At 40.9% G+C, this 11,687-nt stretch overlaps 1 protein-coding gene and 1 pseudogene across 2 annotated transcripts; one reads left to right on the plus strand and one right to left on the minus strand.

The window, feature by feature from the left end:
• Positions 1–128: 128 nt before the first annotated feature.
• Positions 129–6,465, minus strand: PFN2 (profilin 2). Of its 2 annotated transcripts, none has more exons than XM_045539457.1 (3): positions 5,966–6,465; positions 3,559–3,751; positions 129–1,814 (listed from the first exon to the last, which is right to left on the minus strand). In XM_045539457.1, the coding sequence occupies exons 1-3, from the start codon at positions 6,095–6,097 to the stop codon at positions 1,717–1,719; spliced, it is 423 nt and encodes a 140-aa protein (XP_045395413.1). In that variant the 5' UTR covers positions 6,098–6,465; the 3' UTR covers positions 129–1,716. The 2 variants fall into 2 exon arrangements, with proteins under 2 accessions (XP_045395413.1, XP_045395414.1); XM_045539458.1 differs by having other exon boundaries at positions 129–1,492; positions 5,966–6,408.
• Positions 6,337–7,533, plus strand: LOC123645205 (annotated as a pseudogene).
• Positions 7,534–11,687: the final 4,154 nt, after the last annotated feature.

Below are 11,687 nucleotides of genomic sequence, written 5' to 3' on the forward strand. Positions count from 1 at the left end.
AATGAAGTAGGCCATCAGCTGAATGTTTTTATTTTAAAATTTTATGCTCACAGCAGACTTTGGTCTATTCTGTATATTCCTACTGTGTCAAAAATCAACTTATATATAAACAACAGGAGTCTGGAGTATTTGGTTGGAATAAATTTATTTCATCTGTCTGTAAACAAGGTGTTTAATAGTTATGGCATTTTTTTAAATGCATATTAAATCAGATGAGTTAGACTGTATCCCAGATGTAACAAAGTGCAGGGAAAGAAATGGACAAATCAGCAACAAGATTTGTTTTTAAATCTGTACATTATCCACAAGGCCCAAACAATAGAAGCAAATACTAGAATGTCCCTAAGTAGTGCCATTCGAAAGAAACCCTTAATAGGTCAGTTAAAATCCATCTCACAATAGCAACAGTTCATTTTAACAATAGTATGGCACAGAATACATATGAAAAAAATTCATCACAAGACAGCCAAGTCCACAATAATGCAACTTCATATAAAAACTCAAGCTGCAAATAAAAATTGGTCCTATGAAGAACAAACTGGACACACTCCAGATGGTTATGTTGGGATACCTAATGTCCATAATGGCAGCCTTTTACAGTTTTACTAAGAGTAGAGCTGGTGTGCAAAGAAAAAGACAGGAACAAAAATCTGAGCTATTGCAATGATGGAATGTCCCTGGGGATTCAATCAGTATGGTTACCATAAGGTCATGGGAGGAAGTGCTTTTTGCTCTTGTTTTGCCATTGCACTCTTCATATGTCTTATTGACACGATGAAAAAAGGTTTGTCTCTAGCCAAGTGCAACAACAATACCAAAAGCAAACTACTGCAGCTCTCAATAGCTCATCAACAAAAGGGATATTAATTGGTAAAATAAACCAAGCACTGCATAAAAGAAGGTGGAAGCAAACCAAATGCTTATGTGCAAAGGGAGGGGGCGGGAAAAAGAGAGGAGTGAAGTAAAGATGCATGCACTTTTTCCTCCCAACCATGCGCTACAAAAGGAAGACTAAATGAGCCAAGTAAATGCTCAAAGTGCTGAAGAGACATTGATCAAATTAGAGATTGTACAACCGGCACCTTGCTTAATATTAACTTATTTTAGTAATCAATATCCCATTAATTGCTAAGACAAAGTGATGCCCAACTTGGCATGCCCCCTCCCCCCAATTTCAAGGTATCATGCAAATCATTGTTGTGCTGCAATTATGTTGCCAGATAAGGGTTGGTTACATACAGTTGTTAACATACAAATGATCCATTGGGCAAACAGGAATCATGACATTAGAAAATAGGTAAAGAAAAATTAGCTACCATCTATAGTTTGGTAGCACTGTGACCATAATTGGGGTGGTGATGAAGACAGTTGCTAGGTAGATGGGGAGAGGCTGCTTACACATCAGACCTCCTCAGGTATAAAGCGAGTTCATATGCTTTCTTGTTAAGTGTGCCTCCGTGGACACCTTCCTTTCCCATGACTATAACCAATGCTGGAGTACACAGGGAAACAAAACAAAAGTGAACAGAATTATTTAAGGGGGGGAGGGCAGAAAGAAAGACACCTTTCCCCACCAACAGAGGGATACAAAGGAGACACAGGTTCATACCCCATCACCCTGCATTGCTAATAAAATTTCCAGAATTAAGACTTAAGCTTACGGCTAGGAAAGTTTAAGAGCAATTTTCCCCTAATACTTAACAGTCTGCCTAGCAGCTAGAACCCAGAGTCTCTCAAGTATTTTGCCATTGAGTATGCCTTCTTATTCAATCCGCCTCCATGGACCCCTTCTTTTCCCATTACAAAGACCAAGACTGAAAGAGAAAGAAGAAAAGTGTTTCAAAAGAAGTGTTAATCAAGAAAGTCACATAAGTTTTAGCAGACAGAACCCCGATTAATAAGTTAACATTAAGTTAGTTTTCCATGAACTGTCAAGCACTGAAGTCAATTAGGTCTCCAAAAAGAAGAACTTTCAAACTAGTAATATACTAAAAATAGAATACAGTTAACAACTGATGGCATCCTGGAAGCCCAATCAACAAAGCAGCAAAGCTTTATACAACTATCTTTACACCAGCTGGGGGGAAAAGTGTAATCATTTATCTCTACTTTAGGGCAAAAAATTTCTAGTTGATGTGACAAATACGTATTGTTACTTGCCCCAAAAATATAAACTTTCTCCCCAAATTTAACACGCTTGATAAATACAAACCAGTCTTACCAGTGAGGCTAAATGTGTTACTTCCAAAGGAAAATGAAGATCAAATTTTAAATAGCATTTTCAGTGCCATTCAGAAAAGGCCAAATTAAATGTATTTAAGGCTTATGCTTACTGATATCCTCACTGTGCTAGCCTTGTTTTTGAGTCTAAAATCCTGACATAGGTTTACTATTTCTAACAGGCTATTCTGTGATGCAATTCAAAGGTCTATCCCCAAAATATATGTATATGTCAGATTTTATATTCACTGCCACTAGATGTCAGCAGTGCTGTACGGTATGAAAATCTCATTCTGGTTTCAAGTCTCATGGTTAATGCTTTTTAGCATATTTATCGCTGAGCACAGTTAATGTTTAGAGAGATTTGTCTACTGTTTCAAAGTCATCTAATTTTACTATTAATACTAATAAATAGCAACTCATACCAGAGTAAGTGTAACTTTCAGGACATTCACAAGGAGTTGGGAGAACCTTAGCATTAAATAGATTCATGTCCCTTCACATGGTAAAGCTAGTCTTAAAATTAGATGTGCCAAGTCTGTATATGAAGCTACAGAAGCTCTCTTTTCTTACAAAATATTCATATAGGATAACACATTTAAATGTATTCGTAAATCAAGTAAACGTCAACCTCAATTTTAAGTTTCTTTTGAAAAACTGGGGAGACTTCCTTTAGTGAAGGTTAAGAGTTTCTACAAAGTTGACAACAGTCTGGAGACACCAGAATTTTTGGACCAAGTATATAAACTAAATGTAATTTTCTACTTTTCAAATCTAAATCTCAGACATACTTAGTCTTTGAAAATACTTTAGTAAATGAACAACTTATTCAAAAACCCTCACCTATTTCTCTCTTCCCCAGCAAAGAAAGGTCCTAACAAAAAAAATCAACCAGTGTTAATTTTTCCTTCTTTATGCTGAAATGATTACAATGCTAGTAAGAAAAAAAAAAAAGAGACATCCAAAGGTCAAACACTCAAAGGGACTAAAATAACCAAATAATTTGACCAATTTAACAATCTGATACACAGTAGGATTATCATTTGACATGTCAAGCAGTTTAGGATACTTTTAATTTTAAGGTCACTAAAGGTGAAATGAGTTGATCGTATGAATGTTCTATTTTAAAATAAAATCAGGACCTAAGAGGCCATGCTGTATGTGCAGCTGCTGTAGAGTAGGTAAATCTAAAGCAGTGCTTCTCTTCAGTGCTGGGCAGTTCACAAAAACCACCTTAATAGCCATTATGGACTAACTTTTATTCAAAATGTTAAAGAAACTGCTTAATAAGTTGTAAAGTGGCATGCAACTTTTAAACCAAAAGAATACTTTGCTTACCTCTACCAGCTCTGCCAACAGCAACGTTGTATGTTGGCTCCCCACCTTGACTCTTTGTCCGGATGTCCATTGTGCAGTCACCATCGACATATAGACTATCTCTGATCACTGAGCACTTCTTTGCGCCAAGAGTTAAACCGTTGGTAAAGAAACCTTCCCGGTCTTTTCCTACAATCATATCTATTTCTATTGGCTGTCCCCCCACCAAAAAAAAGAAAAAGAAAAAAACATGAAGTTGTAGTTAATTCCTTTCAGGGCTCAATATAACAGGAAAGACTGTGTGCTAAGTTTATACAAACACTACAAGACAGCCACATTTCACTAATATAAAATCAGGATTCAGTCTTTTCTAATTACTTAATCCTACATGATTATATATGTAATATCAGTTAATTTGATTTCACAGTTAACAGAATGGTCTGCTAACTAAAGACAAGTATATAGAAAGAATCTTTAAATGGCTGATAGTTGACACTAGGCAAACTGCAAACTTGAGTTATTTATAAACTATATCAAATCAGGTGGTAACTGAAAGTACTTATGTAATGATAAAGATTCAGCTATAGACTCAACACAGCTTGTCTACCACATGCAGTCACATTATAGTCATGTTGCATCAAATTTAAAGTTGCTTTAAAGTCTACTGAAATAAAGCCCATGCTTAGCAGATTTGTTCACTTCTCCTCTGCTTGGAATAACTTGAAATATCCCTGATGGTATGAACTTCCATTCCTGGAACTCAGAGCATTTCCAAATTCATATTTCCCTCCTATTTTTCTAGCCACACTCCTTTTTCTTTCCAACTTCCCTTCCCCTCCCATCTCAGTAATCAGTTTTCCTTCTGGGCTAACGCAAAGCAGATTCTGCCTACAGCACTGCAGTAGGCAATGGTAAAAAGAATAAAGAAAATGGAGGGAGACTGGGAAAGAAACTGAGGTAGCCACCAGAACCGGAAAGAAGAAAACGTGCATTCTAACATTCCATGAATAAGAAGGAAGGCGTCGCCCCCATCAGAACTGCAGAGTCATAGCAGGCCCCAGCCATTTCCAAGCACACTCCCGCAATCTTCCTAGCCAGACAGCGGGAACTCACACACAAAGACAAGAGGGCTGTGGGGGGGGGTGGGGGAAGTTGATCACCAGATGCCAATTCTCTAAAAGAATTGTAGTCCACTGCGGGTACAGGAGACCTCAAAGTACTACTATTAAGGACTGAGTTCTACAGTTAGAACTTAAACCATGTTAAGCAGTTAAAAAAAAAAAACCAAAAAAAAACAAAAAACAATTAGCACCCATAATTCTAGGGACCTGAATTTTGGCATTTCAAGGGAAGGAAGCGTGGGGCTAAGAAATTAAGGGAATGGTCTCGTACTTCATGCAACTGTCACAATTTTACAAAGATCCTTGGGCAGAAATAGGCAAAACAATAAACAGTTGGAGGGTTAGTGACAAATATTCACCCAAACATGTGGCAACCAAGTCAAAACCATCAAGTCACAAGAAAATCAGGCAATGTGAAGCATAAATCTGCATTAGCTCCTTTACTACCATCACTGAAGAGGGAGGGACTTGGAGAAGTGAAGTGTCCCCCCAAGTCATCGCAGATTACTGAAAGCCCCCCAGAGCACCCCCTTTTTAGAGCTATGTTGCGTAACTGGGTATAACGGTATATCGATGAATCTTCATAGGAGAAAGAGAGAAATCAATGGCAGTTCGCCATCTTGGAGAATTAAAAAAAAAAAAAAAAAAAACAACCTATAGAGCCAGAGCTGAAGTGGAGATTCACGAATCCACCTACGCGGTCGGCGTACATTTCCCGCAAGCCCCAAAGGCCTGGACACCGGCAAACCTACGCAAAGTCGCTTCGAGAATCCCGGGGGCCGGGCCGCGGCCGCCGCCTCCCACAGCCCGAGGCGCGGGCGGCGCGCTGTCCACGAAGCGAGGGGCGGCCGGGCCGCCGGGGACCCTCCACCTGGGCCCCATGCGCCCCGTTCCAGCTCCCCGACCCCCTCTTCCACCCCGGGACGTGCAAAGCAAGCCTCAGAGCTTCCAGGGGATCTAGAGGAACCGCACTGGGGGAGAAAAAAGGAGGCCCCCCTTTCCCCGACCGGTGCGTGCCCCCTCCCCCCACCCTGGTACCCGGACCGGCGCTGGGAACGCCGGGGGCACCGGGACTAGGCAGGCAGGAGACCGGCCACCACCCCCACCTGTCAGCGCAGCCTCCGGCGAGGGGGCGTCCCCGGGCCTCGGCCTCTCCGCCCGCCCGGCAGCCGCATCCTCGGCGCCCGCCGCCTCGCACACCTGCCGGCTCGGCCCTCCATGCCCCGGCCCCGCGCTGCGGCGCCCCCGCAGCCGGCCAACCCCGCTCCGGTACGGGGCCCGGGGTCCCAGCCGGCACTGGTCCTCACCGTAATGCTCTGGAAGACGCCCCCGGCCGTGGCTGCCCAGACGTATTTGGCGTCGCAGTAGCCGACAATGGCGGCCTCCTGGCAGCAGCCATCGCACATCAGGTTATCCACGTAGCTCTGCCAACCGGCCATCTTCGAGCCCTTCGCACTGCAGCGGGGACGGCGAGGAGCAGCAGGCGCAGCGGCGGCGGCGGTAGCGGGCGGCGACGGCGCGGGGGGAGGCGGGGCGGGGGCGGGGAGGAGGCGGCTCTGCGCAGGCACCGACCGCCCCCCTCCCCGAGGAGCTGCGGCGCGAGGACGCGGGTACGGCGGTGAGGGACAAGCCGCGGAGCGCGCCCAGCTCGGCCGCCCGCCCGCAGCCCCGGGGCTGACTGACCAGCTGGGAAGGCTGCGGAGCGGCAGTGCTGGCAGCAGCAGCTGCTCCTCACCGCGACACCCTCAGTTCTCCGCGGCCACGGCGGACGTGCGCGCGCGCGTGCGTGGGATCCTTCCGCGGCGCTCGGACACGGAGGGTCCCGGGAAGCGCCGGGGGAGACCGAGGCGGGGGCGCGGAGGGATACCGCCCCGGGACAATCACGGCTGCCACGTGCGGGAGGCGCCAAGCGGGTGCGGCGAGGGGGTGGGGGTGGCTGAACTCGGACCCGTGTCTCGCGGAGAGGGCGTCTCCCTCGCCGCACTCGGCACCGCAGGGACAGCGGCGGCAGGGACGCCTCTGAGTCCCCGCGGCGGAGCCGCGATGCTCTTCTTTCCTGCTCCCAGTGTCCCGAGATGCGGAATCTTGAGCCTCAGTGTCGGGTTGCAGAGTTGCCGTGGTGACTGGATGCGGAGCGTTTACTGTTTGTGGTGGGGGCGGCTGATGGCAGGGTCGCCTACGTTATTCTCGGGGGTCCCCAGTGAGACCCTCTTCCCTGGACCCCTCTTGTGCTTGGGCCCTGGAGGCAGCCCAGCGGGCGCGCTTCGGAAACCTGAAGTCAGAGCAGGCGTCGGTGGCTCTCGGGAGCGTAGCTGAGCTTTGCCGATCTTTCATTGTTGCCTCGTTTGGGTACCAAGGGCCTCTCATTCTGTGGATCCTTTGCCTGGAAGAGCCCCCTTAGTGTAGCTAATCACGTGTGTGGCTAAATTGCTCGTAAATTCCAAATTAGCGATCTGCGTTAACTGTTTGTTGGTAACTGGGAAAGTTACTGGTGGGTAGAGGAAATCATTGAACATACAAAGAATAAAAAACTGAGAAAGAGTTCACTGAATGAATTTCATAACATTTGTGCTCTTGAAGGGTAAGAAAAATTTTGGGACCCAAATCTGGGAAAGACTGTATTACAAGGCAAACGGTGGGTAGAGTCCCTGTGTACCTTCTCCTGTCGTCTTTGGTAACCTGTGAGCGCTACCCCTCGACATGGACTAGACGACTATAGGTCCCACAACGAGGACTCCAATTTTAAGTTAGCGATCTGCCAATTAAGGGAAAGAAGAAAACACCAAAACGTTGAAAAGTTGATTTTCAACTTTAAAGTTATCTCATAAGGTAACAATTTGTAGGAGAAGCAAGAGATGTAGCTCTGTACAGGACATGAACGTTGCAAAAAAATCTAATTGGTACTAAAGTTTTATAATTTTTTTCTGCTCTTTCCTTTGAAATGTTCAGCTACTGCAGGGAGGGGGAAAAATACAGTAGGAGAACCCCCAAGCCAGGAACCTGTCAGATTGAGACAGTGTATTTTATCATGTTATGGAGATAACAGAATACCTGTGTGGTATAAAATATAAGCCAAGAATTGTTTCACTTTTGCAAGGGTGCCCCCACCTGATTTATTTACACTTAATATTCTTGTTTACTACTTTGTCTTTTTGTAGTTGTTAATGGTTTTAATCCTTCGATCTTAGCATTTTATTACCTTAAAAGTTAATGATAGTTACAGTTTACTTGGTAACGCAGATATGCTCACAGTGTGAGAATTCAAGCTGTACATTTATGGTTGTGCTTCTCATTGTATGTATAACTCAGTAAATTTAAACAGTAAACACAAAAGGTAATGATAGAAAAGAAAAATCAAGTGATGATAATTTTAAGAAATATATTGAAATTTTTTGTTAATCTCTGAAGGTTTTAAGATTTCATTTCTAGACTTTTTTTATCTTATTGTTATAGCACAGAGCTGGAAATAACTGCATTTCGTTCTTATTTAGTTTATTGTTGGCTTTAAACAGTGAAAGAATTTGACTAACTGAATATTTTAGATATTCAAATCTCAAAAGATTCTAAAACACATCTGTTGGGAAAAACATTCATACAAATTTAGAATTCCTATCATTTTTCTATATTTTTCAAAATATAATACATTTTAATTACTGTTTTATTTTTCCAGAATGGTGTTATTATTTTTTCAGAATCGCATACAATAAAATTTAAACAACTATGAAAATATATTTTGTATTGTAGATTAACTGAATTAATCTACAGTTTAGATTTTTAGTTTATATATTCAAAGAGAATCCATTTACTGTCCCTGTTTTCAGTACTATGATTAAGTAAGCCTGTGCCTATTTTCTTTAGAGCCAGCTTCCTAGCATGCTGCCTTATTTTCCATTTGTATGCAATAATCTGATCCTATTTCCTCTAACTATTGCTTATCACACGTTTCAAAAAGTATAAATAAAGGTAGAATACTTTTAGGAATAACGATACAGGTTAAGTCCAAAGGAGCATCAATATTAGAAAAAGAGAAATTACCAATTTGTTTCTTTCTCTACTTTTTTCAGGGTAACTGATCCCTACAGTGATGATAAGTGTTGGTGAGAATGTGGAGAAATTGGAACCCTTGTACACAGTGGGAATGTAAAATAGTGCAATGGTGCAACCACTATGGAAAATAGTATGGTGGTTCCTCAAAAAATTAACTTTTTTTAAAAAAATTAAAAAGCTAAAACAGCATTTAGCCCCCACTTATAAGTGAGAACATGTGGTGTTTATTCCATTCCTGAGATAATTCACTTAGGCTAATTGTCTTCACTTCCATCCAAGTTGCTGAAAAAGACATTATTTCATTCGTTTTTATTTCAATTCCAAAGAATTGAAAGCAAGAACTCAAAAGGATATTGTACACTCATGTTCATAGCAGCATTATTTGCAATAGCCAAAAGGTGGAAGCAGCCCAAGTGTCCATGACAGATGAATGGATAAACAAGCTGTTGAATACACATATAATGAAATGTTATTTAGTCTTAAAAAGGAAGGAAATCCTGACACGTGGTATAACATGGGTAAACTTTGAAGACATTATCCTAAATGAAATAAGCCAGTCATAAAAAGACAAATATTGTATGGTTCCACTTATATGAGGTGCTTAAATTAGTCAAAATCATAGAGACGGTTAAGTAGAATGGTAACAGGGCTGGAGGGAGGGGAAAATGAGTACTTATCATTTAATGGGTATAGAGTTTCAGTTTGTGAAAATGAAGAGTTCTGTGTATGGATGGTGGTAATGGTAGCACAATAATGGGAATAGATTTAATACCACCCAATTGTATACTTAAAAATGGTTAAGATGGTAAGTTTTATATACATATTTTAAAATAATTGAAAAAGTTTTTTAAAACCACAATGCAATACCACTACTTACATATCAGAATGGCAAAAATGAAAAAGACATAAATACTGAGTGTTACCAATCAGAACCACATATATACTGTTATTAGGAGTCTAAAATAGTATGATGTTTTTTGAATGCTGTTTGCAGTGCCTACTAAAACTGAACATATGCAAACATAAAGACTCCACAATTCCACTCCTAGATATATATCCAAGTAAAAATGCTTACATATCCTCCCTAAGAGACTATAAGAATGTTCACAGCACAATTCATAATAGCCTCAAATGCCTCTCAATAATCGAATGGATGAATGAATTATGTTATATTCACACAATGGAATATTATACAGCAGTGAGAATAAATAAAACCATGATGATTTTCAACAATATAGATGAACCTCACAAACATACAGTTAAGCAAAAGAAGCCAGATAAAGTGTATTCTTTGGGTGGATTATTTGAAGTGTGCCCTGAGGTGCTGTTATAGTCCTATTTCTTGATCTGAGTGCTAATTATTATGGGTATGTTAACTGTGGAAATTCATCAAGCTATATACCTATGACTAGTGCACTTTTCTGTATTTTTGTCATACTTCAAAAGAAAATTTTTTAAAACCCAGCAGTTGTATGTGTGTGTGTGTGTGTGTGTGTGTGTGTGTGTGTGTGTGTGTGTGAAAGAGAGAGAGAATTGATATACTGATTCTAAACTTTGTATAGAAATTCAAAAGACCAAAAATAACCAAGATAATCTTGAAGAACAACAAAATTGGAGGAAATTTACTATTGGATATCAAGACTACAGTGTATGTAATATTGTCACAAGGATAGACGTATAGATCAATAGAACACACTAGAGACTCCAGAAATAGCCCCATGAATGGTCACGTTTTCAACATAGATATCAAGGTAAGTAAGTGTATATGTGGGAACATAATCTTTTCAAAAAATAGTGCTGGAACAATTGGACATCAATGCAAAGAATGAACCTCTACCCTTATATCTCATTTTCTGCAAAAATAACTACAAGAGGATCCTAAACCTAAATGTAAGAGCTAAAAGTATAAAACTTCTAGAAGAAAACAAAAAAGAAAGTTTTTCTGACTATGAATTAGGCAAAGAATTCTCAAATAGGGTACAAAAATCATGAACCACGAAAGAGAAAATTGATAAATTGGACATTACCAAAAAGTTTTTAATTTCAGCTTTTTATAATTGAAACTTTCATACAGTGATGATGAGAATGTAAATAGTACAACATTTTGGAAAACAACTTGGCAGTTTCTCATAAATTTAAACAAATACCCACCATATGACCCAGCTATTCTACTCCAGGGTATTTATCTAAGAGATTTAAAATCACGTGTCTACACAAAGACTTGGACAAAAGTGTTCTCATCAGCTTTATTTGTAGTAACCCAGGCAGGGCTGGGTGGCTCATGTCTATAATCCTAGCATTTTGGGAGGCTGAAGTGAGAGGATCACTTGAGGCCAGGAGTTCAAGACCAGCCTGGGCAACATAGTGAGATCCCATATATACAAAAAACCTATTTTTTAAAATGCACTTAAAAAGTAACAAACAAACTAGAAAAACCTGAAATGTCCATCAGCAGATGATTAGATTAACAAATTGTGGTATATCCATATAACAGAATACTAGGCAGCAGTAAAAAAAAACACATTTTTGATACATTCAAAAACAATGAATCACAAAGTCATGCTGGATGAAAGAAGCCAGACCCCCTGCCTCCAAAAAAAAGAGTACATACTAATGGAGCTGACCTAAGTAGCTTTGAAAAACAGTATCTTGACGGGATAGTGTAAGGCAGACAAAAAGAACTACATACAAACACTATGCTCTAGTTGGTAAATATTTTTCTCACATAGGTATGGTTAGCAAATCTGAAACTATTTTACATGTTGTATTGGTTTCCTAGGCTGCTGTAACAAATTATTACGGAGTTGGTGGCTTAAAACAAGAGAAATTTATTCCTTCATAGTTCTGGAAATAGAAGTCTAAAACCAAGATATTGTCAGGACCCCAGTCTCTCTGATGTCTCTACGGAAGAATCCTTTGCCTCTTCCAGCTTCTGGTGACTTCAGGTGTTCTTTGACTTGCAGCTGCTTCACTCCAGTCTCT

This window comes from Lemur catta, chromosome 1 (genome assembly GCF_020740605.2).
Source record: "Lemur catta isolate mLemCat1 chromosome 1, mLemCat1.pri, whole genome shotgun sequence".
Classification (NCBI taxonomy): Eukaryota; Metazoa; Chordata; class Mammalia; order Primates; family Lemuridae; genus Lemur; species Lemur catta.